Genomic DNA, 24409 nt, shown 5'->3' with positions numbered 1-24409 from the left:
GCCTCAAGACAGGGAAGAGACAGTGGTATATATATAAGAGGGCCATGCTACAGTATAGAGGGTTGGTTGTTCAAGGTATTAGTTTATTATTTGGTTGGCTAGTGAAAGTACAACCAGAAATACAGCAGCACCCCAAACCAATGGCCGCTACTACTACAGAACACATGACTACGATTCCATCGCCCACTGACGTGGGTGCATTGGCAAACCGGATTAATTTCCACACACGTGACATGCATAACAAGATCAACGCATACATGAGCATCAAGATGGCGTTTGCGATGCGCCACGGGTTCATCTATCGCCAGGGGATACTGGCATACTACTTTGTGTTCCATGCGATCGAGCAGGAGATTGACAGGCTGCTTGAAAGGGCCGAGACGGCGCAGGAGGAGCGTGTGAAGGGCATTTTGCAGCAGTTTTGGTGCGAAGAGTTCCGTCGTTCGGACAAGTTGGTGCTAGATCTACAGGTGTTGTACCACGACGAGTACCCCTCGGGGAACGAGTTGCAGGAGTTTTTGGACACGTTTGAGATTCCGCCTCAGTTGCAGGCGTTTGTGGACGAGATCCATGCGAACGTTGCTGCGGAGCCATACACGATTTTGGCGTACTGCCATGTGTTGTACTTGGCGTTGTTTGCGGGCGGACGTGTGATGAAGTCGAATTTGTACCGTCACATCGGGTTGTTCCCCAAGTTTGGACACTTGAGCTCGAAGGAGCTTGTGAGGCGGGCGACGAATTTCTTTACGTTTAGCGATGAGGGTGTGGACGACGAGAACAGGCTTCGCTGGCAGTACAAGCGTGGGTACGAGTTGGCGACGAGGCAGACGCTCAGCGAGGCTGAGAAGCTGCGTGTGATCGAGGTTGCGACCGATATTTTCGAGTGGAACATGAAGGTTGTGGCTGAGATTGGCGAGATCAACCGTGCGCAGTTGATGGGCAAGTTCAGTTACAAGTTGTTGTCGTTTATTTCCGAGGAGTGGAAGTACTCTGAGAAATTGACGCCCGAGATCAAGAAAATCGTCGTTTTGGCGGTGGTCCTTTTCAACATGGTGCTGCTATACGCGATCCTGCGTCGTTACCTCCTCTAAGCTGGCTTAGTTATAACATAAGATAAGATATGTAGCATTCTTTTTTTAATAATTTTTTTGATTGATTGATTCTATTCACACTATATACAGGAGGCCAGGAGCAGATTTGCCCATCAACCCTGGCTCTGCTTTCTCTTCTCGGCCTTTTGTCTCTTTCTTCTCTTCCTTAGCTTGTGCTTCTTCATCTTGGTGCGTCTTTTCCTCATGACACTGTCCAAATGCATGTCCGGAGTCTCCGATGGAGTCTCCAGGGGACTTGTAAGCGGACTCCCAATGAGGCTGCTCAATGGGGAACCCATTGGGCTGCCCATTGGGCGGGCCAGTGGCACCATTCCGCCCAGCAAACTCCCCTCGCTTCTTGTCATCGTCACCATGCCCATTCTTCTCGCTCCGAAAAACGCATTCTGTGCTACAAAACACCCAATTCTCGGCCCGAACACACTTCTAAGCATTGTGTTCCAACTTCTCTCCGCCACACGACTGATATCTCCCTGTATCGGTGGCTCAGGACCTTGCACGGGACACCATTCTCCTATGCTAACCTATGTTAAACTATGTTAAACTATTGTATTGTTAATCCAGTGCCAAAAAGCTCATGAGCGATGGGTGAAAAAAAAAAAGTGGGAAGAAAAACGATCGAGTCGGGTAACCTTGGGTATCCGGGTAACCTTGGGTATCCGGGTAATTCTTGGCCTCCGGGTAACTCTAATACCCCGGGTAACTCTATTGCCCCCGGGTAACCGCATGAAATTTTTCACGGTCTCGAAAATCCGGCCGGTTCTGTAACTGGTGCGCATGGAAAAAAATAAGTAAAGTATACGGTGATGCCATATGTACATGCGATGCGAGATGAGAGTGTGGAGTCTGGAGTATAGATAGAGGCTGGAGTCAAGGTCAACTGTAAGCGGCATTAGAGGAGAGGTGAATTAAAATAAAGATATACAAGACCATCTTTAGTTGGAAGTATAGATACTTTGGATACTAATAGTAAAAGAAGAAGAAGAAGAAGAAGCAGCAGCAGTTGTTAATATAGAAAGAAATTAAACTATACCAAATGATAGGGATAAATGTGCCCAGAAGCACTCTAAAGAGTGCTTGTCGGGGCAGTATGGGACGTCGTGTGATGACACGTCCGCTTATGGGGTTTGTCAGGAACGCATTGGGGTTGGATCCTCCGGCTTCGCCGGACGATCCAACACCGGAGAACCGATTTCATCCTTGGGACCAGTCGCCCTCGCCAGACTTGAGAGAGCGGGCAGCAAGGATCAAGGCGATTGCCAAGTGTCCAGTAACGCACAAGGACATTGCGTTCACGTGTCCATACTCGGGGATTCCGACTCACCACTCGAAAGAGGCGTGGGAGCAAGATACGGAGTACCACTCGAGCAAAAGGTACGAGTTGTTGAAGAAGGTGAACATATACGAGCACGATTTGAGATCAGGGAGACCATTCCCGGAGTTTGACTTCCCACAGGAGCAGGACTACGACCGGATGGTGAACATGACGAATTGGGACTTGTTCTTTTACACGCGTTCGTTCTACTCGATGGACACGGAATTCCAGCTCGCAGCGGTGACGAAGATGTTGAGTTATCCGATCACGATCGGGTCGGTGTTGCACCAGTACTCGCCATACTCGTTGAACCCCAAGGGGCCTGTGACGTTGGAAGGTTTGAAGTCGCTGGCCGCGCTTCGCTACACGTTATATCCGGAACAATCGGGCAGATACAGGGCCGGTCAGGACACCCCATTGAGAATCTTCATCTTGGGGACCAGGGCCGAAGCTCAGCTCCCAGGCCACGTCTGGAAACAGTTGCAGTACTTATTCCCAGAGACAAACATAGAGTTGCACTTTGTTGGGCCTGAGTCGCTCTACGACAAGGAAAAGAGGGGATACGTGCAATCGGCTACAGAAACCGTGGTCAAGCGTATCGACGAGTCGATGCAATTGTTCTACCACACAGACTTCTTCCACGTCTTCCACGAAGCTCAGGACTTCTTCCCATACGACCCCTACAACGACGTCTTCTTCTGCTTCCACCCTGGTTTCGCAGCTCCAGAAACTAAAGAGTACTGGATGGGCGACACAATGAAGGCATTACTACAAACCAAATGTGCTGTGTTTACCACTGGGTTCTCAAAGCAGGACTTGCTCAGAGACATTAACATTGTGCAGGACCAGTACGGTGACGAATTAGACATTCTAATGGACCCCGTCCCAAACACCTTTGGCAGTACCAAGTGGGAGTTGAACGACAGCAACCCTCACGAAGTGTACCAATTCAACCAGTACATCGCTGGTTTCAGAGGTAAAAGATATCACGCCATTGAGTTGTGAGACTTAACATTATTATAATTTTTAAAACAGACAAACACAAACGTATCTTGTGTATTTATTTACTTACTTTAATTACATGTAAATAGCATCCCACCACCACCACCACATTAGCCCATCTTTCCTCTCTCTCTCTCTCTCTCTTGCTCACATAATCGCATTGTAATGTAGCACAAAGTCACGCTGGCACTTCTCCCACCTTTGAGGATCAAAAAACACGTACGATCCGCGCTCGCTCATTGAGTCCTGTGCTACCACAGGCTCCATCATTGGATCCTTCGTTAACCATACCTTCAACGTCTTGTGGTACCGCCAGTTGCGCTTACGCAACTCTAGATATGTTAGTTCTTGAATCACAGACCCAGGGTGTTTGTAGAAAAGATAGAAAAGCGTCTCGTCCTGTAGTAAAGAAATACGCGGCTGGTCACGATTCACACTCGTGAATTCCACTTGATCCGTCCCAAGCATCCCCTTGATGTTCTTAAACGATTCCGGTATGAAGAAAGTTGGCTGCACCTCGCTTCTTGACGTCTCAACCCACGGTGACTCGAACGCATCGAGACAGTGGTGCGACTTCGTATCCCTGGTAATATCTAATGAGCTCAATAACGAATTAAGATCCATCCCAAGCGTCATATTTGAATCGTACAGACCCTCATGCCTTATCACAGCAAGTAGATCCTTCAAACCGTACTTCTCCATATTGAGACCTAAATTATGCTCGAAGTTTTTCCGTTTCGTTCCCCCTTTTCTAGCTGCAAAAATTCGCTAATGACTTATATCTGTATTATCACTAGTCCAATGAGTGTATATGACCCTATAAGTGCCACGCTTAACCCTTCCAACTTCAACAATTCTCTTAATGGTTGGAAAGCATTTGTTTTACGTAAATATATTCTTATTATGTTTAAATGAAGAAAGAAAAAAAAATCGTAATCACTAGCTAAAAGAGCTTAACTTAGCCATGCGATGAGCCAAGAACACAGGCAGATTAGTGCTCAAAACAGAAGTTTTCGCAAGCTGTGAGGATGGAATCAGTTAGATACAGACCTAATATTATTATATCGGGAACTCCGGGGTGCGGGAAGTCCACTACGTGTGAGCTTTTGCGCAGAAGAGTTTCTGATGAATACAAATACTTCAACATTAGTGACTTCGCCAAGGAAAAAGACTGTTACGATGGGTACGATGAGGCCCGTAAGTCGCATATTGTGGACGAAGACCGATTGCTTGACGAATTAGAGCCGCTTCTCAGAAAGGGTGGGTGTATAGTGGATTGGCATGTGAACGATATATTTCCAGAGAGATTGATAGATCTTGTGGTAGTGCTAAGATGCGACAACGCTGGATTGTACGATAGGTTGAAGAAGCGTGGGTACCACGATGCTAAGATCGATGAGAATCTAGACGCAGAGATTATGGGGGTGGTGCTTCAGGATGCGCTCGACAGTTATGCGAAGGAGATTGTTGTTGAACTACAGAGTGACACTACGGAGGATATGGACAAAAACGTGGACCGTATTGCGGCATGGTTGGACCAATGGTTGGAGCAACACGAAGACGGTGTGACTAATGAGCTTGAAGGTGCTCAAGAAGGTGACAGTGACGGACAAGAGAGTCAGGAGGAGGAAGAAGAGGAAAGTCAAGAAGAAGAAGAGGAGGATTAAATAGGCGCATTTACATACATATGTATCCATATAACATTGCAAGAAAACGTACATCAATTTCTGGTTGATTGCAGGCGTCGGGTCGGCGCCCTGTCGCTCTGGCCACGAATCGGATACCTATGGAATACCTATGGAATACCTTGTATGCCTATCTACCCTTTGTTTAAACCTCATCGCATTGAAATTTTTCAGTCCACACTCTACTAAGATTTTTCAGAGCGATGAGCTAGCTAGCTATATACAGAGAGAGAGAGAGAGAGAGAGAGAGAGAGAGAGAGAGAGAGAGGGTTCATCAGACAGATTGCAAGCTCTGCCAAAGTCCTAGATACTGCTAAGTGCTGGTGTTTATGCCTGTGTGATAGGTGATATAGCCATTTCGCCATGTTCTATGTCCTTTTCGAATGTAATACGGTATATTCCGATGAAGCTCCAAAGGACCATACTATGATATGCTCCATTGCATACCATGTTATATCGGCTGAGACTCTTCAACCAGTGTGGCAAAGTCCTAAGGAATTCCAGGTGGATGAAACCCACTCGTTGCAAATGCTCATACAGACTCTAGAAACAGACGTCACTGCTGCTGTTGGCACAGAAGAATTCGTTATATGTTCATTGGGCTCCATCTGGCACATCAGAGTAACACTACCGAGACAAGCAAGAGACGAGAGTTGGTTACTTCCTCCCTTCATGCAGCATCCCAAGCTATTTGACTTGTGGAGAGAGGTGAACGTATGGGTGAGCAACCATCCAGAAAGATGCGGTAAGACAACAGACCAGAGGAACAAACAACACATTAGCACAAAATTCAATAAGAACTGGGAAACGTTAGGCTACCTTTTGGGAGATGGTGCGGCTGAGACATTAAACCTCTCCCCGATTGAACAATGTTCCAAGGTTCTAATAACCTTGCATTCCAGTTGTTCCACAGAAAAGGACCAGGAACTGGTTTTGACACATCCATATAACTCCAACCTAGATATCAAGTGCTTCCTACAAGAAAAGTCCAAGGTATTATACATTAACAATTTGCCTCAGGATACTACCCAATCGGAACTAGAATCATGGTTTACACAATTTGGAAGTAGGCCTGTAGGGTTCTGGACCGTGAAGAACGTTGTTGAAGTGGCATCGAATTCCAGCAACAGCAATAATAGCCTTTATGTGGACGAACCAGACTCGATATCCGGGTTTGTGGTTTATCAAACGCATGAAGAAGCTCTCGATTCCTTGTCGCTTAATGGGCGTAGTATTCTTTCGAACATGTCCAACACGAAACAACCAAGGGTAGTGGAACACGTCGTTGAGATTCAGACGTCCAGCGCTACGGTTTTGGAGAAAGTTCAAGAGATCCTATCGCCATTCCCTCAATCGAAAAACAGGCCAAGACCAGGAGACTGGACATGTCCCTCTTGTGCGTTCTCTAACTTCCAGAGGCGTACAGCTTGTTTCCGTTGCTCATTCCCAGCGTCAAGTGCTGTTCAAGTGAACAAAAATGGATACAACAAGATACAAACGCAACAAGCCCATAACGGAACTCAGTACTCGAAAAGCAGGTCTCAGACTGCAGATTACAACGACAATGTACAAAATCAACAGCAGCTACTTCTGGGACAACTGGCGTCCGCTCAAGACTTCTCGCAGAAAATGAAGATGCAGCAGCAACAACGGTTTGGATATTCCAATAGAGCCATGCAGTCTAGCCAGCTTTCGCTGCAAGGAGGTGCTACCAGTGGCAGCAAGGTTCCATTCAGAGCTGGTGACTGGAAGTGTACTATTTGCACGTATCATAATTTTGCAAAGAATGTTGTGTGTCTACGTTGTGGAGGACCAAAGAACCCTGCTGTCAACACCACCACCACAACCACTACTAATACTAATACTACTACTCCAAACGATGTGTATGACTTCGTAACATCGGCAACTGTTCCAACACCTTCGCCAGTGTACGCGACGAATGAACGGACAATTCCAGTCCAAATAGCCGATGGATTCGGACTTTCTCTGAGCGAAAGAAGCTCTAGTGAGCCTACGCTGAGGAAAGGGTAGGCAGGCCCTTTCTCGTCGAAGAGACGCATGTATAGATGTAACATAAATATTTAATATAAAGATCTATTAATTTCAGGCAACACGGTATATATGCGTGTTAAAAAAGGGAACAACTGTCAAGGTTATGTAGTAGTAACAGTAGTAGTAGTAGTAGTATAAATGAGCATAAGAAGAATATACATATATCTATATATATTAATATGAAGGGTGCGCGGTGTATCTATCTAAAGATATACTACTTATTTCTCCAAATCCAAGACGGTTCTCAAACAGTCACCGTGGTGCAAGTCTTCAAAGGCAGCGTTGATTTCGGTGAATGGTCTCTTGTGGGTGATGAAATCGTCCACCTTCAAGTCACCCTTTTGGTAGCTGGACACCAATTGGCCCATTTCCGATCTACCCTTGATACCACCGAATGCAGAACCCTTCCACACTCTACCAGTGACTAGCTGGAATGGTCTGGTGGAGATTTCTTGGCCAGCAGCAGCGACACCAATGATGATGGATTGACCCCAGCCCTTGTGGCACGCTTCTAGAGCATCTCTCATCACCTTGACGTTACCGGTACAGTCAAAGGTGAAGTCCAAACCACCATCGGTCATGTCAATCAACTTGGAAACGATAGTCTCGCCCTCCTTCAAGTCCTTGGTTGGGTTGACAAAGTCGGTAGCACCAAAGTCGAACGACCATTGCTTCTTTTGGTCGTTGACATCAACCACAATGATCTTGGAAGCTCCTCTGGCCTTAGCACCTTGAACAACAGACAAACCAACAGTACCGGCACCAAACACAGCAACGGTGTCGCCCTTTTGCACATTGGCCGTCTTGACAGCTGCACCGTAACCGGTCGTCACACCACAGCCCAATAGACACACAGATGATAGCGGAGCCTTTGGATCAATAGCAACTAAAGAAACATCGGCAACAACGGTGTATTGCGAAAAAGTGGAACACCCCATGAAATGCAACAAAGGTTCGCCCTTCGCATTGTGGAAACGTGTGGTCCCGTCTGGCATAACACCCTTACCCTGGGTAGCCCTCACGGACCCACACAAGTTCGTCTTGTTGCTCTTGCAGAACTTACATTCACCACACTCTGCTGTGTACAACAAAACCACGTGATCACCAACCTTAACGTTGGTGACACCTTCACCAACAGACTCAACAATACCGGCACCCTCGTGACCCAAGATACATGGGAACGCACCCTCTGGATCAACACCAGACAGAGTGTAAGCGTCGGTGTGGCACACTGCGGTGTGTGTCACCTTCACACGGACTTCGTGCGCCTTTGGGGCATCAACAGTGATCTTCTCAACGGTCAATGGCTTGCCTGCCTCGTAGGCAACAGCAGCAACACATTCAATAGGCTTACCTGCGGTTTCGGATGACATTATATGCTAGAATTGGAGTCTTGGGTCCAGTTTCTTGTGGACTTTCATTCTTCTTCTTTCCATATTGTGAAAGAAAGGATGAGGAACTTGGTTACATATTGAGGGTTTCCGATTTTTCATGTCTTATATATGGGAAGGGAAAAGAGGAAGCAGCAATAAAGAGAGGGCGTGACCACAATCTGCAGCAGCAGGAGTAGCTGCGGGAGAGCAGCTGCAGTGCGAGAATTGGAGGGGAGGGGAGAATTGGAGAGCTGGAGACCAGAGGGGCATTAGTAATGTGTCATTGTGCAGGTAGGTATTCGGGTTTATAGATGGATGTATGTAGAGATGTAGATTTGCGAGGGCCTGGCTGAGAGATTTGGCTGAGGCCAGGCTGAAGAATGGCTGGAAAGGCTACTTACTAGTAATTGCACTGTCAATCTGCGATGGGGCCAGCTTCCTGGTGCCTTGGACTGGACCCTGTCGAGTGTGGGCCGTACTCCGATCGGGAAGCAGAGAGAGAAGGCTTGAGGCTTGAGAGTGTGGTGTACGGCGGTTGTTTCCGCATGCGGTAATGGCCGAAACGAGCAATGTCGCGATGACACAGGGCATTGTATTAACTAGCTAGCCCTTTGTGAGGGCTCGCTCTGGCAGCAGACCGGCCGTTTGGAGTGCTGGCCTTTTGGAAGGCTGGCCCTCTGGGAGTGCTGACGCTGGCGATGTCAGCAACCTTCTGGCCCGTTGATTGTGATTCTCGGGGGGACTCGGCGATACTCGGTGATACTCGGCGTTAATAAAACGAAACTCCGTCTTAGCATCTATATATCCGGGTAACTTGTGGGTACCGGTTTTTTCCTTCTTTGTGTATCACGTGATTTTCCCTCCCCACCACCCACACACACACACACACACACACACACACACACACAATTGTATACTACTATACTTGTATATTGGTGTATGTATTGGTATTGGTATTGGTATTGGCATTGGCATTGGTATTGGCATTAGAACTTAAAGAGTACACTTAAAGAGTATACTCCAAGACTAGCACCCCCACCATGTCGTCACGCGTGTTCACAAGACTGTACCATCCCAACATGCTGGAGCATGCCATTCCAAAAGTTATCAAACCTCTAACTTACGGTGCCGATTCTGTGCAATATAAGGTCTTGTCAAATACAATTAAAAACCACGTACCCAGCCAAGGATTCAACGAAAGAGCTATTGTTCAGTCTTTGAACGAATTGGGGCTCGGATCGTCGTACCTTTCGGTGCTTGGAAGCGCCAATTCCCCATCTTTCTTCAACGTTTCTCCAGCAGTGCAGGAATTGGTCAAGTTTCACCTCGTGACAAAACGTACCCAGCTCATTAATGAACTCCCATTGGACACAGACAAGCCGCTCCCTGATCTCGAAACGCTATTTCTCCGGAGATTGCAACTTAACGAGTCCGTCGCTCCCCATTTGTCGCAGATGCTATCGATCATGTCGATTCCAGGTGAATTTATGGTGCAAACGGCATTGCCAGAATTGCACCGTTTGACGGACGATATGATTTTTTACTCGAACGAAACAGATAACCATGACTTCGCATGGTACTCCAAGAGACTAGCCATTTCCACTGCGTATGTGTCCTCGGAACTGTTCATGGCGCAGGACAAGTCGCACAACTTCTCAGAGACGATGGAGTTCGCGCAATCGAGATTGGAAAACGTTAAAAAGATGGGCAAAATGTATAATAACACCGAGGAGTATCTGTGGTTCACTCTCCTCAGTTCGATCAACCTGGTAAAGTCTCAATTGACAAGAGGATGAACCTAAATTTAATTATAAAATACATGTCTCTTTTAAAAGCGTATATATCATTAATTAATTAACTAATTAAATAGCAATTGTAATGAAATATGTCACGATGATATCTCCCACCCCACTACTGCTGTTGTTGTTGGGTACGCATGCTGATTAGTTGGTTTTTGACGGTCTCAAGCTCTTGTTGCTTCGTTTTGATGTTCCCCTCGCATCTCTTGATCTCCGTCTCTATAAACTCAAGTCTCTTTTCCACATTCCCCTTGGCCTCAAACTGCTCAACAGGAAGTAGCACACCGCCAGTTAGCTTGTAAACAGTGGTATCTTCTTTGAGATTCGCAAATTCTTCATTAACGATCTTGTTCTCTTGCAATTGTGTCTCTAACTTCTGTCTCGCCACAATCAACTCTTCTAACTCCCCCTGTAGCTTTGTATACCTTTGTGATACTTCTTCGGCCGACATTGTGCTGGTTTTACGTCCCTCTTAGTAGGTCTGGTCTCTGTCTGTCTGTATACCTTTAACCCTCTTTCTCTATGTCTGCGCTTCTTGTCTTCTTCTTACGTTCAAAGTATTTTCCATTATAATAATAGTTGAAAAGTTGATATTGCCGATTAAAAAGTCATCATGCATTTAACACCTAATTGAAAGGAATAAGGTGGCAAAGAAACGTAATTAACAGCTTACGTGACATTTCAAAAGACCTTATACACCCCGTGTAAATAAGGAATCATGTTGACAGTATGTTGGTTGTTGCAGTTGGGGGACCCTTCTTTCTTCAAGAAGCTCTTTTGAATTTTTACTAACCTTTTAAAAACGATACGTATACATATGTGCAGTTCAAGCAATGGCAAAATGACCAGAGTCCTAGACATCAACTAGATTCAGTGGCACAATCAGATCCATACTCTTTGGTCGATAAAAACTTACCTAAAGTAACTGTATCCCCTGAAAATTTGGATCTCATACAGTTCAACCATTGTCTTGTTCTCCCTTCATCACTAAAGTGGCTGCTTCCTAAGAGTATCATCAATCTAACGCACATTGGTGTTATTTCTGGGACATTACAAAATGATAGTAATACCGACCCTCAATCTATGAAGATTGTATCAGGGATGTACGACACCGAAGATAGCATTACAGGCTCTTCTACAGAAGAGTTCCTAATAAACTACAATCTATGGAAGCTCCAAGATACTGTCATTGTAATCATCGAGGAAAACGAAATGAAGTATCCTACGATCGTAACAAATTTCATGACAAGACAGTTAGCTCAGTTGATTGGCAATGTATGTGAACGTACAATACTAGTAAATTCAGACAGATTGACAGAGTTGAAAACGCTTACAGATCTTATCCCTCCCGAGTTTATCACTGGATCTATCACCAACTTGATTCTATCGCTAAAGGATAAGAGCGCAAAAGTGTTAGTGGTACCTGCAGAAGGTCCAAGCGGTTTTGAGAAATACAATTTCAATGTTGTCGATTCACTAGTTGATGAAATGTCAAAACTGCTTTGCTCGTATCCATCGCAGACAGACTATTACGTATCAGAGTGCATAAAACTTTGGAAATTGGATGGATGTACTACAACTCAAGGTGGATTATATATTTAGCATTAGCCTAACATTTAAGTTTGTAAAAGATTAGAAAAATACATGGTTCGTTATTCCCAACACAAACCTCATCCTCCTCCTTTGATGTGACGCTAAATTTTTAGTATTCTAATTAAAAGTATGATTGTGATATACAGATATGATATGTAACAAAGTTAAATGTGGGGGGTGGGGGCAGTATACATGTAGCCTTTAGTTGGTAAACCAAGGTATGAAAAGGTGCAAATAAGAGCTTTTATAATTATGAGAAACCGAATGACTTGATAATGTAAAGTAAAACAAAAAAGATGGGGAAAAAGAGAGAGAGATAGATGAATTTTTAAGAACGTTTATTTTAATTTTTCTTCTTTGCAGAAAGAGAACAATTAGTCCTTCTTAGACTTCTTCTCCTTCTTGTCCTTCTTTTCCTTCTTTTCCTTCTTGTCCTTCTTCTCCTTCTTTTCCTTCTTCTCCTTCTTTTCCTTCTTCTCCTTCTTATCCTTCTTCTCCTTCTTAGACTTCTTTTCCTTCTTTTCTTCTTCTTCTTCTTCTTCATCGCTGGATTCCTCTAGCTTTCTCTTCTTAGAAGGTTCGGTTGTATCCACTTCTTCTTCAGTAGCTGGCTTATCCTTATTGTACAATTCGATGGCTTCCTTGATAGCAGATTCGTTCTTCAAGGTTGGAGCACCAGTAGCGTAGAATTCCAATCTTTGTTCAACTTGCTTCTTTAGCACTTGACCGAAAGCGTTGGTTGGTTCATCAGAGTAGTTATCGATTCTGGAAGCCATAGAACACTTGTTGGCCAAGTATCTGGAAATTCTACCCTTGTTCTTAGCACTAGCCTTGGCGATGAAACCACTGTGATAGATTAAACCGTATTTAGGAGTGTTACCCTTGGTCTTCAAAGCTCTGAATAAAGCCTTTTCAGCACCCAAAATTTGAACGGTGGAAGCGGCTTGCTTGGAAAGGTTGGTCAAAGAACCAGAGTGGGAGATCAATCTGGCACCGATAACTTCACCAATCAATTCAGACAAGTTTGGAGCGACCAAGTGCATCTTTTCGCAAAGGTAGTCGTACAATTGTCTTCTGTATTCGACAAGAGAGACGACTCTTTGAGCGAAAATAGTGACGTTTTCCATATCGGTTTCGGAAAGATCTTGACCCATGGAGATACGGGCGTTGTCGATAACTCTCTCACTGATACCAGCGTCATTGTCTAGAATTTCGGAAAGATCGTGCAAGGATTCCTCGTTCAAAGAAGCCTTGTCCTTGATGAAAAGAACGAGCTTGGCAAACTTGTAGTTGTCTGGAACCAACTTTGCCAACTCTGGGAAGTGCCAGCCGTACCATTCCTTGACTCTCATGGCAAAGGTGTTGATGTCCTTGTCCAATTGATCCAAAAGAGCAATAGCTTGGATGATATGGTTGTCGTTCTTCTGCACAGAGAACTTAACCTTGGCACGGGAGTAAGCGTGACCCAAACCAAGTTGAGCTCTTTCCAAATCACCAGGTTGCAAGTCCTTCAACAACTTGTCACCATGCAATCTAACACCACGAATCAAGTCTTGAGCCAACTCGTTGGAAATACAGTCCACGTATGGGAAAACTTCCTTGATGGATGGACCCAAGTTCTTGTCAGAGATAGCTAGAGTAACAGTCTTCTTGGACGAACCCTTTGGCAAGTTCAAGTCCAACAAAGCCTTCAAATGGTCAGAAACCAAACCTTCAGAAATATCGTTCGCATTTTCCAAAGCTTGAGCTGCACCCTTGAATGGAGCAAATGAAACCAACTCAACCAACTTGGTGAAAGAACCAAAGTCGTTGATTTGTTGTTGCACCTCCTTTAAACGAGACCCAATGTCATCCTGTTGCAACTTCACCTTGAAGATACCATACCCAGTAGGCTCTTCAAACAATAGATATTCAATAGGAGCCATTTTTCTTAACCACTTCCTCTAAAAATCTTGCTTAGCTTCTTTCAGATATAGCTCCGTTCCGTATAAGTCCAACTAACAACACTACAAACGATCCAATCCAACCTTCAAGACTATATTTCGATAACTAATATCTCATCTCTCTGTTTAACTGAACTAAAACTAAACTAAACTAATTGTTACTCTACAGCATCGAAGCTGGGCCCTCCGAATGAAAATTTTCCAAACTGGCGATGCGATGAGCTGAGAGAAAAAGCAATGTGAAAAAAAAATAAACTCGAAAAAAAAATAAAAAAAAAAAAGCTTTCGGTATTACCCGGTCAGTCTTAAACAGGGTAACGTTTTGTACAGTCACATGATCTGTAATTAGTTTTTTGTTTCGTTTCTTTTTCCCTCCAAAAAAGGAGATCGGTCGTCCTTCCCATATGCACCCAGACATCCTGGCATGGGTGATTCGGTTCAGTCATAGCAGTCCGTTGCTAGTAGCACTGTCTCTAGACATAAATCATATATAAAGGATTATCATCAATAATTATAGTTTGAGCAGCAGCCAGACACACTCACGCTATGGCTACATGTAAGTCTGAATAGTTTAGCTGGACAGTTGAGAAGGATCCATATATATATACATTATTTGTAAGATTAATATCAGTATTGTCATGAGAGAGTTGTACCTATCGTCTAGCATGTTGGCTAGCGAAACAGGTATTGCATACGAAGTAAGTGACAGTTATAGCTCAAGAAGGCATGGATCTGAAGATAATGGGAAAATCCAGTATGTGATTTCGATGGCGCATTCGCAAGGGTTCGACTGGAATCAGGACTTTTTTGCTACCCGGTACGAGCAAATGTGCCAGGTGGTTTACGATGGGCATGTCGATAGTGTTGAGTCGGTAATAGAGGAATTAAGGAGCCGTGGCTGTTTGGATGAAGAAGAGAGCTCGAGCGATGCTGATGGTGGTATGAGCGAGAGTCCTGTTGATGTGCTTTCTATTCAAAAGTACAGGCGAATTAGTGATGCTTTTATCAGGCCAAGACGGAAGTCCGATAGAAGTATATCATTTTCGGCGGACAGAGAACAAGGGAACTTCAAGCGGGCTGAAGTGATTGTCATTGATGTGGAGTCTGACACGCCGGAAAACAGGGTGTTGAAGAGTCTTGTGAAGTCGTAGGTTTAGGTTTAAATTTAAATTTAAATTTAAATTTAGATTTATTATACAACGTGGATAGGGCCAGGAGCGTCTATATAATGTAATGCACTTATACAATAGTAGTAGTAATAAAATAATGTTAATATTTCAGGGAGTTTGAATGGACATGCTAGTTTTTTAGTACAACAGAAATTGATATCGATATTATTACTCTTCATCGTCGCCTTCATCCTCATCTTCGTCGTTTTGGTCGTCGACCGTAAGCACAGTTTCTGGGTTATCGTTCTTAGTGTACTTTCTGGCGATTCTCGAGCTTCTGCCCAAAGCCTTGGCCTCCTCTCTTGCCTTGTTTTGTAGGTCCTTTAGCTCTGATTGGAAACTCTTTCTCACAGATCTGTTGGTGAACACATCCCATAATTTTAGACCGGGACTGACACCACCGACAACAATGTTACCGGCAATTTCGACGTCTGGAGCGAAAGACGTGGTCAAGACGTTTCCTACACCAAAGTCACGACTTAGCACCATGCTTGGACCCTTACCAGGCTGGGATTCAAGTGGACACTTCCACAACTTGACAGTCTTTTCACCCATGGCACTGGTTAATAACATGTTTGGAATGTGTTGGTTGACCTCGACTGATGATACACCGGCATCATGGGCCTTCAAAGTCCACACTGGCTTGGATTCAGCACCGTTTCTGATATCGAAAGAGTAAACGTTACCGTTATCTGTACCACACATGAACACGTTTTCATCAGCGAAGCGCACGCACTCGATTTCTTCGCCAGATCCGACCTTCCAGTATTTAGACATATCGTTGTCGTTTTCGATTCTGACATCAGATAATGCAGCACGGGAATCATAACCACCAGTTAAGAGCACGGAACCGTTAGATGGATGCCACTGTGAAGCAGAAACGTTTGTGTTTGAATGGATGTTGATCAAGGAACGAGCAGCAATACCGGTATTTAGATCCCACAACTTAACGGTGTGATCAGCAGAAGTAGAGGCCAAAACAGCTCTAAACTCTCTGTTGTGTGCTAGCGATAGAACCGCATCTGTATGGTGTGTGGTAACATGCTTACCCTTGCTCTTCTTCTTCTTGGATTTCTTTGGCATCAAAACTGCAGCACTGTTGTCGGTTGGTTCACCAAGAATCATGTCGGGGAAAGCTTTATCGACGCAGTCCAAGTTCCAGATCTCGATGGATGGATCAAAAGTACCAACAGCAGCAAAGTTAGCAATGGCTTGGTCGTCGTTGGAGCCAGGCTTGTAGTTGATCCACTCGACACACAATGGGAAGGCAGGCAACATTAAGTCGTGGTGCACGTACAAAGAAGAATCACGCACCAATCCACGAGCAACATCTGGGTCTAATTCGTCTCCCTTTTCCACAGGAACATCCTCATCGTGGAAACCAGCACCATCATCGTACACATACACATCCAAGTACGACACATCGTCTTCAGTTCTGGTAGCAAGCACCATGTTGTCCGTTGGGTAAACTTGCAATTCCTGTTTTTCTTCGGCATCTTCCTTAGCCTTTGGAAGGGAAATGTATGGATCTTCACCTTCTTCACCCTCGTAGAACTTGACATCTTCAGAAAGACCCATGAACATCGCATTTTGAGCGTTGGCATCATCCTCTGGGTCATCGTAATGTTCCAAGTCAAACTCTTTTAGGTCGTCATCGACTTCAAGTTGGTCTTTGAAAGCACTGGTGTTGGCCTTAGCAGGTTTTTCCTCTTCTTCTTCTTCACCTTCTGCTTCAGCTTCAGCTTCAACGCCAGCCTCCTCTAAATCGGCTCTAGCATCGTCTAGGTTTAGCTGAGCTAGCTGGTTAATTCTCTCCATCTCTTCATCGTTCAACTCATATTTCTCTGGAAATTCACTGGCAAAGCCTCTAGGAACCCAAGATGTAGCAGAAAGCATTCTAGTAATAGCTATTTATTTTCTCGAGTCTGTTTGGATGGATACTCAACAGCTGCTCCAAACCTAAAAATACACTCTAAATTCTCTAATCTTTATTCATATGTACCTGTTTAAACTCAGCTCATCGCATAGTTAAGCTCATCGCTTCTTTAAAATTTTCGATGAGCTAAAAGCTTGAAAAGAAAAAAGAAAGGCTATAGTATATGTGAAAAAGGGTCATATCCCATATAAGTAAGGTCAATTGATATCTTTATAGGCCTAAAATTTGACTGTTGTGATGCTTATATTATCAGATTTGATATTTTCAGGTTTCAAGGAACCTCTGACAGCTTGAATGCTCGATATTTCTCTATTTATTCTTCTTTTCGACGTTTTTACAGTCTCTACATGGATTTTGAGATCAAAAGATTTAAGAAAATCTGATACATTGCAACAAGTAGATATAGTTAAATAACGACAAGAAAGTGAAAACAGACGTTGTTATATCTCGTATAACACTCAGATAGAAGGCTCCGAAGCTTGAGAATCTATTGAAAATACAATGTCGTCCGAAGATCAGGAAAAGACACGCAAAATTGAGGAGCTATTAAAGCTTTTGAAAGTCCACGATGGGGACATGTCGAAATTTACTGCGCAGCAGCGTAAGGATATGAAGGAGTATAAGTTCTGGAAAACACAACCTGTGACGAAATTTGACGAAGTTATCAAACAGGAGGGTCCTATTGACAGCAGCAAGCGGGTGGAAGATATTCCTGACGCTCCTTTGAAGTTGTTACCTGAGTTTGAGTGGTGTACAGTGGATGTGAACGATAACAAGCAGTTAGAAGATGTGTACGTATTGTTGAACGAAAACTATGTGGAAGACAAGGACTCTACGTTCCGTTTCAACTATTCCCAGGACTTTTTGAATTGGGCTTTGAAGCCACCTGGATGGAAGTCTGAGTGGCAAGTTGGTGTGAGAGTGAAGGAGACGAAGCGTTTAATCGGGTTCATCAGTGCTATCCCAACCAACTTGCAAGTGAGGGAGAAAGAGGTGCGCAGTGTGGAAATTAACTTCTTGTGCGTGCACAAGAAGCTTAGATCCAAGAGATTGGCCCCAATATTGATCAAAGAAGTGACAAGACGTGTCAACAAGCACGATATTTGGCAAGCGTTGCATACTGGTGGTGTGGTTTTGCCCTCCCCTGTAAGTGTGTGTCGTTACGCACACAGGCCGTTGAATTGGTCGAAACTTTACGACGTCGAATTCACGGCTTTGCCAGCAAACGCCACCAAGACGCAAATGATTGCGAAGTACACATTGCCAAAGACCCCTCTCACCAATATCAAGGTAATGGAAGAAAAGCACGTGGAGCAGGCATTTGCCCTCTTCAACAAGTATCAGGAAAGGTTTGAATTGAGACCCGACTTCTCCTTGGAAGAATTTAAGCACTGGGTCTTGACCAGAGAAGATGTTGTCTACTCTTACGTGATTGAAAACGAAGAAGGTAAGGTCACTGACTTCGTGTCATTCTATTCGCTACCTTTCACGATCATCAACAATCCACTATACAAGGATTTGGGAATTGGTTACATGTTCTACTACGCATCAGATGCCGACTTTGGTCTCGATAGGTTCAGCAAGGAAGGTACTGAAAAATTGAGAAAGAGATTGAATGCATTGATTAACGACGCATGTATCCTTGCACGCAACTTGAAAATGGACGTCTTCAATGCCCTAAGTTCTCAAGACAACGCTCTCTTCTTGGACGACTTGAAGTTCGGCCCTGGTGACGGGTTCTTGAACTTTTACCTATTCAATTACAGATGTTTCCCAATCACTGGTGGTATCAGAGAGGACCAAACCTTTGATATGGAGAAGCGTAGTAACGTCGGTGTCGTTATGCTGTAAATAGTTTGTAAGCGTTTTTTTTTTAACACTGTATAAGTCCAGCTACTTTCTCTTTTACGTTTGAAAAGCGTCATTTAATTATTAAAGATAGAATTGACACGGAACAGCTTTCTACGCCTGCCAAAAAGAGGATTCCCTGCATTCTTTAATACCAACAGGAACATCCGATGTGTTAGATGATAACCCGAAATGCCGTTTCTTTGCGCCATCATCGGCAACTTTTTGCTTTTTCTACCTCTTGTTCTAGGACGCTGGGTTCTAATTTAATTTTTATTAAAGCAAGCTCAGCACTCTTTTTTTATTAGTTGCTTGGTAAAGAAGCATGGAAGGAATGCAAGGAAACTAAAAAAAAAAGACCAATGACCGAGTATAAGAAGGAAGAAGTTAGCAGCCGATAGTTCGGTGTAGCAGTTTCGGATCACACCCAATGGTTTCAGATCAATTAGAATAGACTGAAAAATATTAGTAAAACAAACCAAAAAAAAATACCAACAAAATATCACAATTGCACAATGAAGAACGTCTTTTTCCCATTAACTACACTATTTCTATTACAAGTCGCTAATGGAGCAGTCCTTGGATCATTGGATGACGATGCCCAGTCAAAAAAAGACACCAAGGAAAAATCTACTCAAACACAAACAACTATTGCTCCTACAAGCCCTGTTATCAGCGAGATTTCAACCCAAGTGACGAGTCCGATAACTAGCCCTGCAGTAAGTCTATTGACCAGTGAGACAACCAGCCAAAAAACCAGTGTTGTAGAAAGTACTTCCATACCTACCGCAGCAAGCAGCAAATTAACAAGTCCTACCTCCGCACTAACGCCGACTCAGTCTACATCTACAAGAAACTATGACGAGCCTCTCACAACTCTCACAACTACAAACTCAGCTGGAGAAACAATCACATCAAAGATCTGGTGGCTACCATCCACTACGTTTGAAACTTCAAAAACAACCACTGGATCCACTGCCTCCTCGTCCTCTTCTTCTTCTTCATCAACTCATAACTCATCCCATTCTCTATACTCAAACGGCACCAATGGAGCTCCAGCTACCTTTCCAAAACACATTATATATCTCGCGGCAATTGCCCTGATATAAACTACATACAGTATCACCTACGTAAGTATGGTATCTACAAATATATGCATAGTACGGATCTTTGTCATTACAATGTCAGTTTTCGAAACCGTGATCACGTATTATTTCAATGACAAAAAAAAAAAATCCCGACATTCCAATATTGAAGAAAAAAGTTATAATAAAGTATTAAAAGCGAATGGAAAAAGCGAAAGGTTTTGTAATGAACGGAGTTTCGCATTTTTAAAGCATATATAAGAAAGGTAGCATTCTGTCAGCACCCCTATATACTTCTTTTAGGTGGCCAAGAAGTCTCAAAAGCGAAAGATACTTCTTAAGGTTACTGCTTTATCGTTACACTGATGGTTCTTTGGCATAATAACTCGCATACATTTGGCAGATCTTTTGATACTGTGACTATAGCCTTTTTCAATCGGTATCCTAACCCCTATGCCTCACATGTATTAAGTATTGATACGCTTTCGAGGCATGTGGATGAGGAAGGGAAGCTTGTTTCTACAAGGTTGATCAAGAAGATGGGGAAGCTGCCCAATTGGGTGAAGCCTTTTCTAGGGAAGATTACAGAGTCGTGGATCATCGAGCATTCGGTGGTCGATACGAAGAAGGGAGTCATGCTCACTTATACGAGGAATTTGGACCACACAAAGATCATCAAGGTGGAGGAGTATCAACGCTTTGAGAAGGATGGTGATAATACGCAGGTGAAGTCTATGGTGAAGTTCAGTAGCGGGTTTGGGATTGGAATTCGGAACAGGATTGAGAGCTGGTCCCATCAGAAGTTCGATGAGAACATCAAGAAAAGTAGGCAAGGTATGGCTTTCGTTATGGAGAGACTTGAACTATCACGAATGAACAAAACACCTAACTAGTGTATCCTTTTTTTTATTTCCCCGCATTTGTTATTATTTATTTGCATCTTACTCATTTTTTCAACACTGACTTTTTATTTATGAATGAACTAACCACCTTTATGTTTCACAACAATGCATGTATACTCTCTTTTATTTTTGACACCAAATTCTGTAGATAACTGAACGTACGAGTTTATATTTATTTTTATGTACACTTACTTCTTCTTTTACTTCTTTACTTGAAGGTCTTTAAAAAAATATTTATAACTATTATTATAACTACTCCTACTAATACTACTGTAAGTATTATTACCTGTTTGTTCTATTACCATTACCGTGGTATAAATCCATTGGTCCTTGAATGAAGCATGATGCTGTCCTTTTATGCAAAACTAATATCCCAACCCATATCGTCACAGATATCGATCCAGTCACGCTCGCGTATACCAGACGATCCTATTGACTCTCCTTCATCGTCCATCTTCCACACACTATGCATGATGTCATGAGCGCGTACCACATTTCGACACTTGTAGGTGCTGATATATCGTATAAATTTATTCTCTATGATTTCTCTATCGTGTTCCAAACAATTTATACCACATATGAACATCGGGAAACAAAGCGATGATTCCAGCTTGGTGCCTAGTACAAGGTCAAGTTTTGATAGTAAGGTTTTTGTGTAAAAGCTTACCTCAAACGTGTTGTTTTCCACCTTAAGGACGTTGGTCTTTAAGTGAATGAGGGCAGACAGCCTAAATATCTCGAATAAATGTTTCGACAACTCTCTATAGTCAATTTCATCCGTAGAGTGGGCCAACAATGCTAGCCCTTGTTCATCTGGGGCCATATTCAGAAGCTGTTGGTTCAAATCTAGAGCATTGAACATAATAGCCTTAAAATTACTTGAATATAAGTTGATCTTTTCTGCTTTCATCTGTCGGATCAGGTTTGTAGTTTCTCCTAGAACTTTAAATATGGGTCTGTTCAATCCGTGTAAAGAGTCCACCTGTAAACTCCAGTCTGTGAAACTACCGCTAGACGATAGTAACAAACGTTCATATTGGACCATGGGGAATTTCGTTGTTTGCGAACCCATTATATCGTGGTATATAAAGTTTGCCAGTAGCCAATTCCTCGTCATCAGATCTATGGCGTCGAAACCCGAGTGGTTATCACTTTTCAGGAGAGAGATTAAGTCCGTACCGCCGATGTGTTCCTTTATCAGTTTTGCTGCGGTTTTCAATAGAATCTGCCACCTATTCACATCGCCCTGACAGATCTCGGCACCACAGAGCACTAGGATCTGGGCTAGAGAGTATAGGAACGACGGAGAGTCCTTTTGCTGCTGCTGCTGCTGTGGTTCGTTTAAACATTGCAAGGACCCAAGCGTGTAGTTATTTGCCAATTTTGAGAAATGCGAGTCTTTGTCCATGATCAGCCTTGTGGAAGAACCCTCATCTAGTGCAGGCGCAGCTTGCGAGATGGATAAGTGGTGGGCGGACCATGCGAGAATCCCATACAGGATCCCTCTATGCTTGTGCGCCATCGGGAGGAAGCATTGCAAATAGAAGTTCTGTCTTGCTGGCGCGATACAAATCACCTGAGCCAAGTGGTCTCTGTAGTAGTTGTAGAGATGAATACCTGTGGCATCCAATTGTTGGAGCAGTGGTTCCGTCAACGGCTGGGACATGTACGGATTTGTGTGCGATGATGATGATATGATTGCATTTGAGTTGGTTTGTGTATACTGCTTGAACAGCTGATCTTCCCGTTCTGGCGAGTCAGAGGCACTTCCCAAGCCCGCATGTGAATGTGTACCTGAATTGACAACAACCATTGTATTTTCATCCTGGTCCTTATCCAACGGGCTGAATACAGGCGACATCGCTGCCTCGGTGCTACTGTTGTCGCCAACACAGAAATCGTTCAGCACCATGTCCAGCATGGATGGACTCATTTCCGACAGCCTGGGCACAACCTGCACCTGCGCCTCAGAAACATCAACATCAGAAACACCAGCATCAACATCAGCTACGAACCCAGGCATCGTCCCGTCCCGGGCATCATCATTGCTCATCAAAAGTGCCCGCAAGTTCTTCTTTTTCAACACAGTCTGCAACCGGACCTTCGCCCCTCTAATCTGATCCTTGCTCAAGTTATCCGGATACACACACTCGAGCTTGAGACGCGCACAGTCCTTGCACACTGGTCGATCTTCCGAACAACCTTTCTTGCGCACTTTGCACGTAAGACATCCTTTCTTTGAGCGTTTTCGACGGTGTTGGTGTTGTTCATGGGCAACAACTGACCCCATTGCGACAATCAATTGGACCCTAATGGAACCCTGCCGTTCTAGCCAGGAGAGGTAGCACGCAGACACACATATATATGTATATATATATATGTTATATTCTGACAGTTATCATATAATCTTCGAGAAGAAATTCAAATTATACGGTCCCACCAAAAGAACAGCCAAAATGCCCCGCCGATCTGCAAGGCAGGAAAACCGTCAATGGGCGCACCGAAGGGGCAGCACGAGACCGCCTTGCCGCCTGCGACCAGTCGGAATGTTGGAAGCAGGGCGCGCGTGAGTGGTGCCAGCACGATGAACTAACTAACTACCTAACTACCTAGACAATGCGCGCAGCAGCAGCTGCTCGAACGAGACCGAAAAAGACAACTAGCCAACCAGGGTCCACGGTCACGTGGTACCAAAACAATACCCTTAAACACGAATACACACCCACACACCCACAAATCTTCCAAACACACTGAGAATGAACGAGTGAGTCATCGGTTCCTGGCGGTCCGGGTAACCAGTGGCTCTCCGCTCCGTGCGGCGGAGAAAAAAAAAACAACATGCACGCGCACACGCACACACAGAGGAGGAGAGAGGGGGGCGAAACAAGTCAGAAGAGGAATAAAAAAAAAAACGGAGACTTCGCACAACTTCGCACAACCCCGCACGCGTCCTCGCACATGATTGGTCCAAACGTATCTGAAATCAGAAAAAAACGGAAATCGCACGCATTTGCACACGATCGCACACAAATCGCTGGATAGCCCCCGTCCGGACCGGCAATTTTACGCCGCACCGGCGTATCGTGCGAAATTAACACAGGAAAAACTATACAGGGAGAGAAAGGAAATCGTGGGAGTCGTGAAATCGTCAAAGCTGAGCCAGCTAGGCCAGCTGGCCTAGCTGGCCTAGCCTTATCTAAACCAATCATTACCCGTAATTCGTATTACATCATCACAATCTATCTACATCTATCAATCGATACAACCACCATCTACAACCACCATCTATCTATCTATCTACCTACCTACCTGTATCGACTGTCCCTCCCTGTCCATGCCACGCAGACTCGGAGTCGCCTTGTATGGCCTTTTTGGGAGCAGGGTCGTTTGCAAACGGCGGTAGTGCCCGCCAGGAAACTGGAATGAAAATTGGGCAGGCAGTACGTAAGTAATAAAAATTGAAAAATTGAAAATTAAATATTGAAAATTAATTTCACAATACTGGGAAGGAAAAAAAGATTTTCTGGGCTGGGAAAAAAAGAGATATAAAGCTAGCCAGGAAAAAAAGAGGGATTCGGGTCTTTTGCCTCTTTTTTTC

At 44.1% G+C, this 24409-nt stretch overlaps 17 protein-coding genes across 17 annotated transcripts; 10 read left to right on the top strand and 7 right to left on the bottom strand.

The window, feature by feature from the left end:
• Positions 1–44: 44 nt before the first annotated feature.
• On the top strand, positions 45–1091 carry HMX1 (Hmx1p; the record flags this gene model as incomplete). Its single annotated transcript, XM_022820309.1, has 1 exon — positions 45–1091. The coding sequence occupies one exon, from the start codon at positions 45–47 to the stop codon at positions 1089–1091; it is 1047 nt and encodes a 348-aa protein (XP_022676785.1).
• Positions 1092–1204: 113 nt separating this feature from the next.
• QRI5 (mitochondrial 37S ribosomal protein mS38) lies at positions 1205–1543 on the bottom strand (the record flags this gene model as incomplete). Its single annotated transcript, XM_022820308.1, has 1 exon — positions 1205–1543. The coding sequence occupies one exon, from the start codon at positions 1541–1543 to the stop codon at positions 1205–1207; it is 339 nt and encodes a 112-aa protein (XP_022676784.1).
• A 602-nt stretch (positions 1544–2145) lies between these two features.
• Positions 2146–3429, top strand: MSS51 (Mss51p; the record flags this gene model as incomplete). Its single annotated transcript, XM_022820306.1, has 1 exon — positions 2146–3429. One exon carries the CDS (start codon positions 2146–2148, stop codon positions 3427–3429), a length of 1284 nt encoding a protein of 427 aa, XP_022676783.1.
• Positions 3430–3573: 144 nt separating this feature from the next.
• Positions 3574–4128, bottom strand: CDC36 (CCR4-NOT core subunit CDC36; the record flags this gene model as incomplete). The annotated part of the gene is made up of 1 exon (XM_022820305.1): positions 3574–4128. The coding sequence occupies one exon, from the start codon at positions 4126–4128 to the stop codon at positions 3574–3576; it is 555 nt and encodes a 184-aa protein (XP_022676782.1).
• A 326-nt stretch (positions 4129–4454) lies between these two features.
• On the top strand, positions 4455–5093 carry FAP7 (nucleoside-triphosphatase; the record flags this gene model as incomplete). The annotated part of the gene is made up of 1 exon (XM_022820304.1): positions 4455–5093. One exon carries the CDS (start codon positions 4455–4457, stop codon positions 5091–5093), a length of 639 nt encoding a protein of 212 aa, XP_022676781.1.
• Positions 5094–5474: 381 nt separating this feature from the next.
• On the top strand, positions 5475–7142 carry NRP1 (Nrp1p; the record flags this gene model as incomplete). Its single annotated transcript, XM_022820303.1, has 1 exon — positions 5475–7142. The coding sequence occupies one exon, from the start codon at positions 5475–5477 to the stop codon at positions 7140–7142; it is 1668 nt and encodes a 555-aa protein (XP_022676780.1).
• A 239-nt stretch (positions 7143–7381) lies between these two features.
• SFA1 (bifunctional alcohol dehydrogenase/S-(hydroxymethyl)glutathione dehydrogenase) lies at positions 7382–8536 on the bottom strand (the record flags this gene model as incomplete). Its single annotated transcript, XM_022820302.1, has 1 exon — positions 7382–8536. The coding sequence occupies one exon, from the start codon at positions 8534–8536 to the stop codon at positions 7382–7384; it is 1155 nt and encodes a 384-aa protein (XP_022676779.1).
• A 1040-nt stretch (positions 8537–9576) lies between these two features.
• On the top strand, positions 9577–10332 carry COQ9 (ubiquinone biosynthesis protein COQ9; the record flags this gene model as incomplete). The annotated part of the gene is made up of 1 exon (XM_022820301.1): positions 9577–10332. The coding sequence occupies one exon, from the start codon at positions 9577–9579 to the stop codon at positions 10330–10332; it is 756 nt and encodes a 251-aa protein (XP_022676778.1).
• A 115-nt stretch (positions 10333–10447) lies between these two features.
• On the bottom strand, positions 10448–10786 carry YKE2 (tubulin-binding prefolding complex subunit YKE2; the record flags this gene model as incomplete). The annotated part of the gene is made up of 1 exon (XM_022820300.1): positions 10448–10786. One exon carries the CDS (start codon positions 10784–10786, stop codon positions 10448–10450), a length of 339 nt encoding a protein of 112 aa, XP_022676777.1.
• Positions 10787–11053: 267 nt separating this feature from the next.
• On the top strand, positions 11054–11937 carry PBA1 (Pba1p; the record flags this gene model as incomplete). Its single annotated transcript, XM_022820299.1, has 2 exons — positions 11054–11062; positions 11161–11937. The coding sequence occupies 2 exons, from the start codon at positions 11054–11056 to the stop codon at positions 11935–11937; spliced, it is 786 nt and encodes a 261-aa protein (XP_022676776.1).
• A 365-nt stretch (positions 11938–12302) lies between these two features.
• On the bottom strand, positions 12303–13853 carry NOP56 (snoRNP complex protein NOP56; the record flags this gene model as incomplete). The annotated part of the gene is made up of 1 exon (XM_022820298.1): positions 12303–13853. The coding sequence occupies one exon, from the start codon at positions 13851–13853 to the stop codon at positions 12303–12305; it is 1551 nt and encodes a 516-aa protein (XP_022676775.1).
• A 656-nt stretch (positions 13854–14509) lies between these two features.
• UGX2 (Ugx2p) lies at positions 14510–15022 on the top strand (the record flags this gene model as incomplete). The annotated part of the gene is made up of 1 exon (XM_022820297.1): positions 14510–15022. The coding sequence occupies one exon, from the start codon at positions 14510–14512 to the stop codon at positions 15020–15022; it is 513 nt and encodes a 170-aa protein (XP_022676774.1).
• Positions 15023–15208: 186 nt separating this feature from the next.
• On the bottom strand, positions 15209–16936 carry PWP1 (rRNA-processing protein PWP1; the record flags this gene model as incomplete). The annotated part of the gene is made up of 1 exon (XM_022820295.1): positions 15209–16936. One exon carries the CDS (start codon positions 16934–16936, stop codon positions 15209–15211), a length of 1728 nt encoding a protein of 575 aa, XP_022676773.1.
• A 541-nt stretch (positions 16937–17477) lies between these two features.
• NMT1 (glycylpeptide N-tetradecanoyltransferase NMT1) lies at positions 17478–18827 on the top strand (the record flags this gene model as incomplete). Its single annotated transcript, XM_022820294.1, has 1 exon — positions 17478–18827. One exon carries the CDS (start codon positions 17478–17480, stop codon positions 18825–18827), a length of 1350 nt encoding a protein of 449 aa, XP_022676772.1.
• Positions 18828–19339: 512 nt separating this feature from the next.
• On the top strand, positions 19340–19933 carry NCW2 (Ncw2p; the record flags this gene model as incomplete). Its single annotated transcript, XM_022820293.1, has 1 exon — positions 19340–19933. The coding sequence occupies one exon, from the start codon at positions 19340–19342 to the stop codon at positions 19931–19933; it is 594 nt and encodes a 197-aa protein (XP_022676771.1).
• A 341-nt stretch (positions 19934–20274) lies between these two features.
• UPS1 (Ups1p) lies at positions 20275–20802 on the top strand (the record flags this gene model as incomplete). The annotated part of the gene is made up of 1 exon (XM_022820292.1): positions 20275–20802. One exon carries the CDS (start codon positions 20275–20277, stop codon positions 20800–20802), a length of 528 nt encoding a protein of 175 aa, XP_022676770.1.
• Positions 20803–21166: 364 nt separating this feature from the next.
• UGA3 (Uga3p) lies at positions 21167–23101 on the bottom strand (the record flags this gene model as incomplete). Its single annotated transcript, XM_022820291.1, has 1 exon — positions 21167–23101. One exon carries the CDS (start codon positions 23099–23101, stop codon positions 21167–21169), a length of 1935 nt encoding a protein of 644 aa, XP_022676769.1.
• Positions 23102–24409: the final 1308 nt, after the last annotated feature.

The sequence above is a fragment of the Kluyveromyces marxianus genome, chromosome 5 (genome assembly GCF_001417885.1).
Source record: "Kluyveromyces marxianus DMKU3-1042 DNA, complete genome, chromosome 5".
In the NCBI taxonomy this organism is placed as follows: Eukaryota; Fungi; Ascomycota; class Saccharomycetes; order Saccharomycetales; family Saccharomycetaceae; genus Kluyveromyces; species Kluyveromyces marxianus.
The sequence above is the reverse complement of the archived record's forward strand: the minus strand, read 5'-3'. Positions and strand labels throughout refer to the sequence as shown.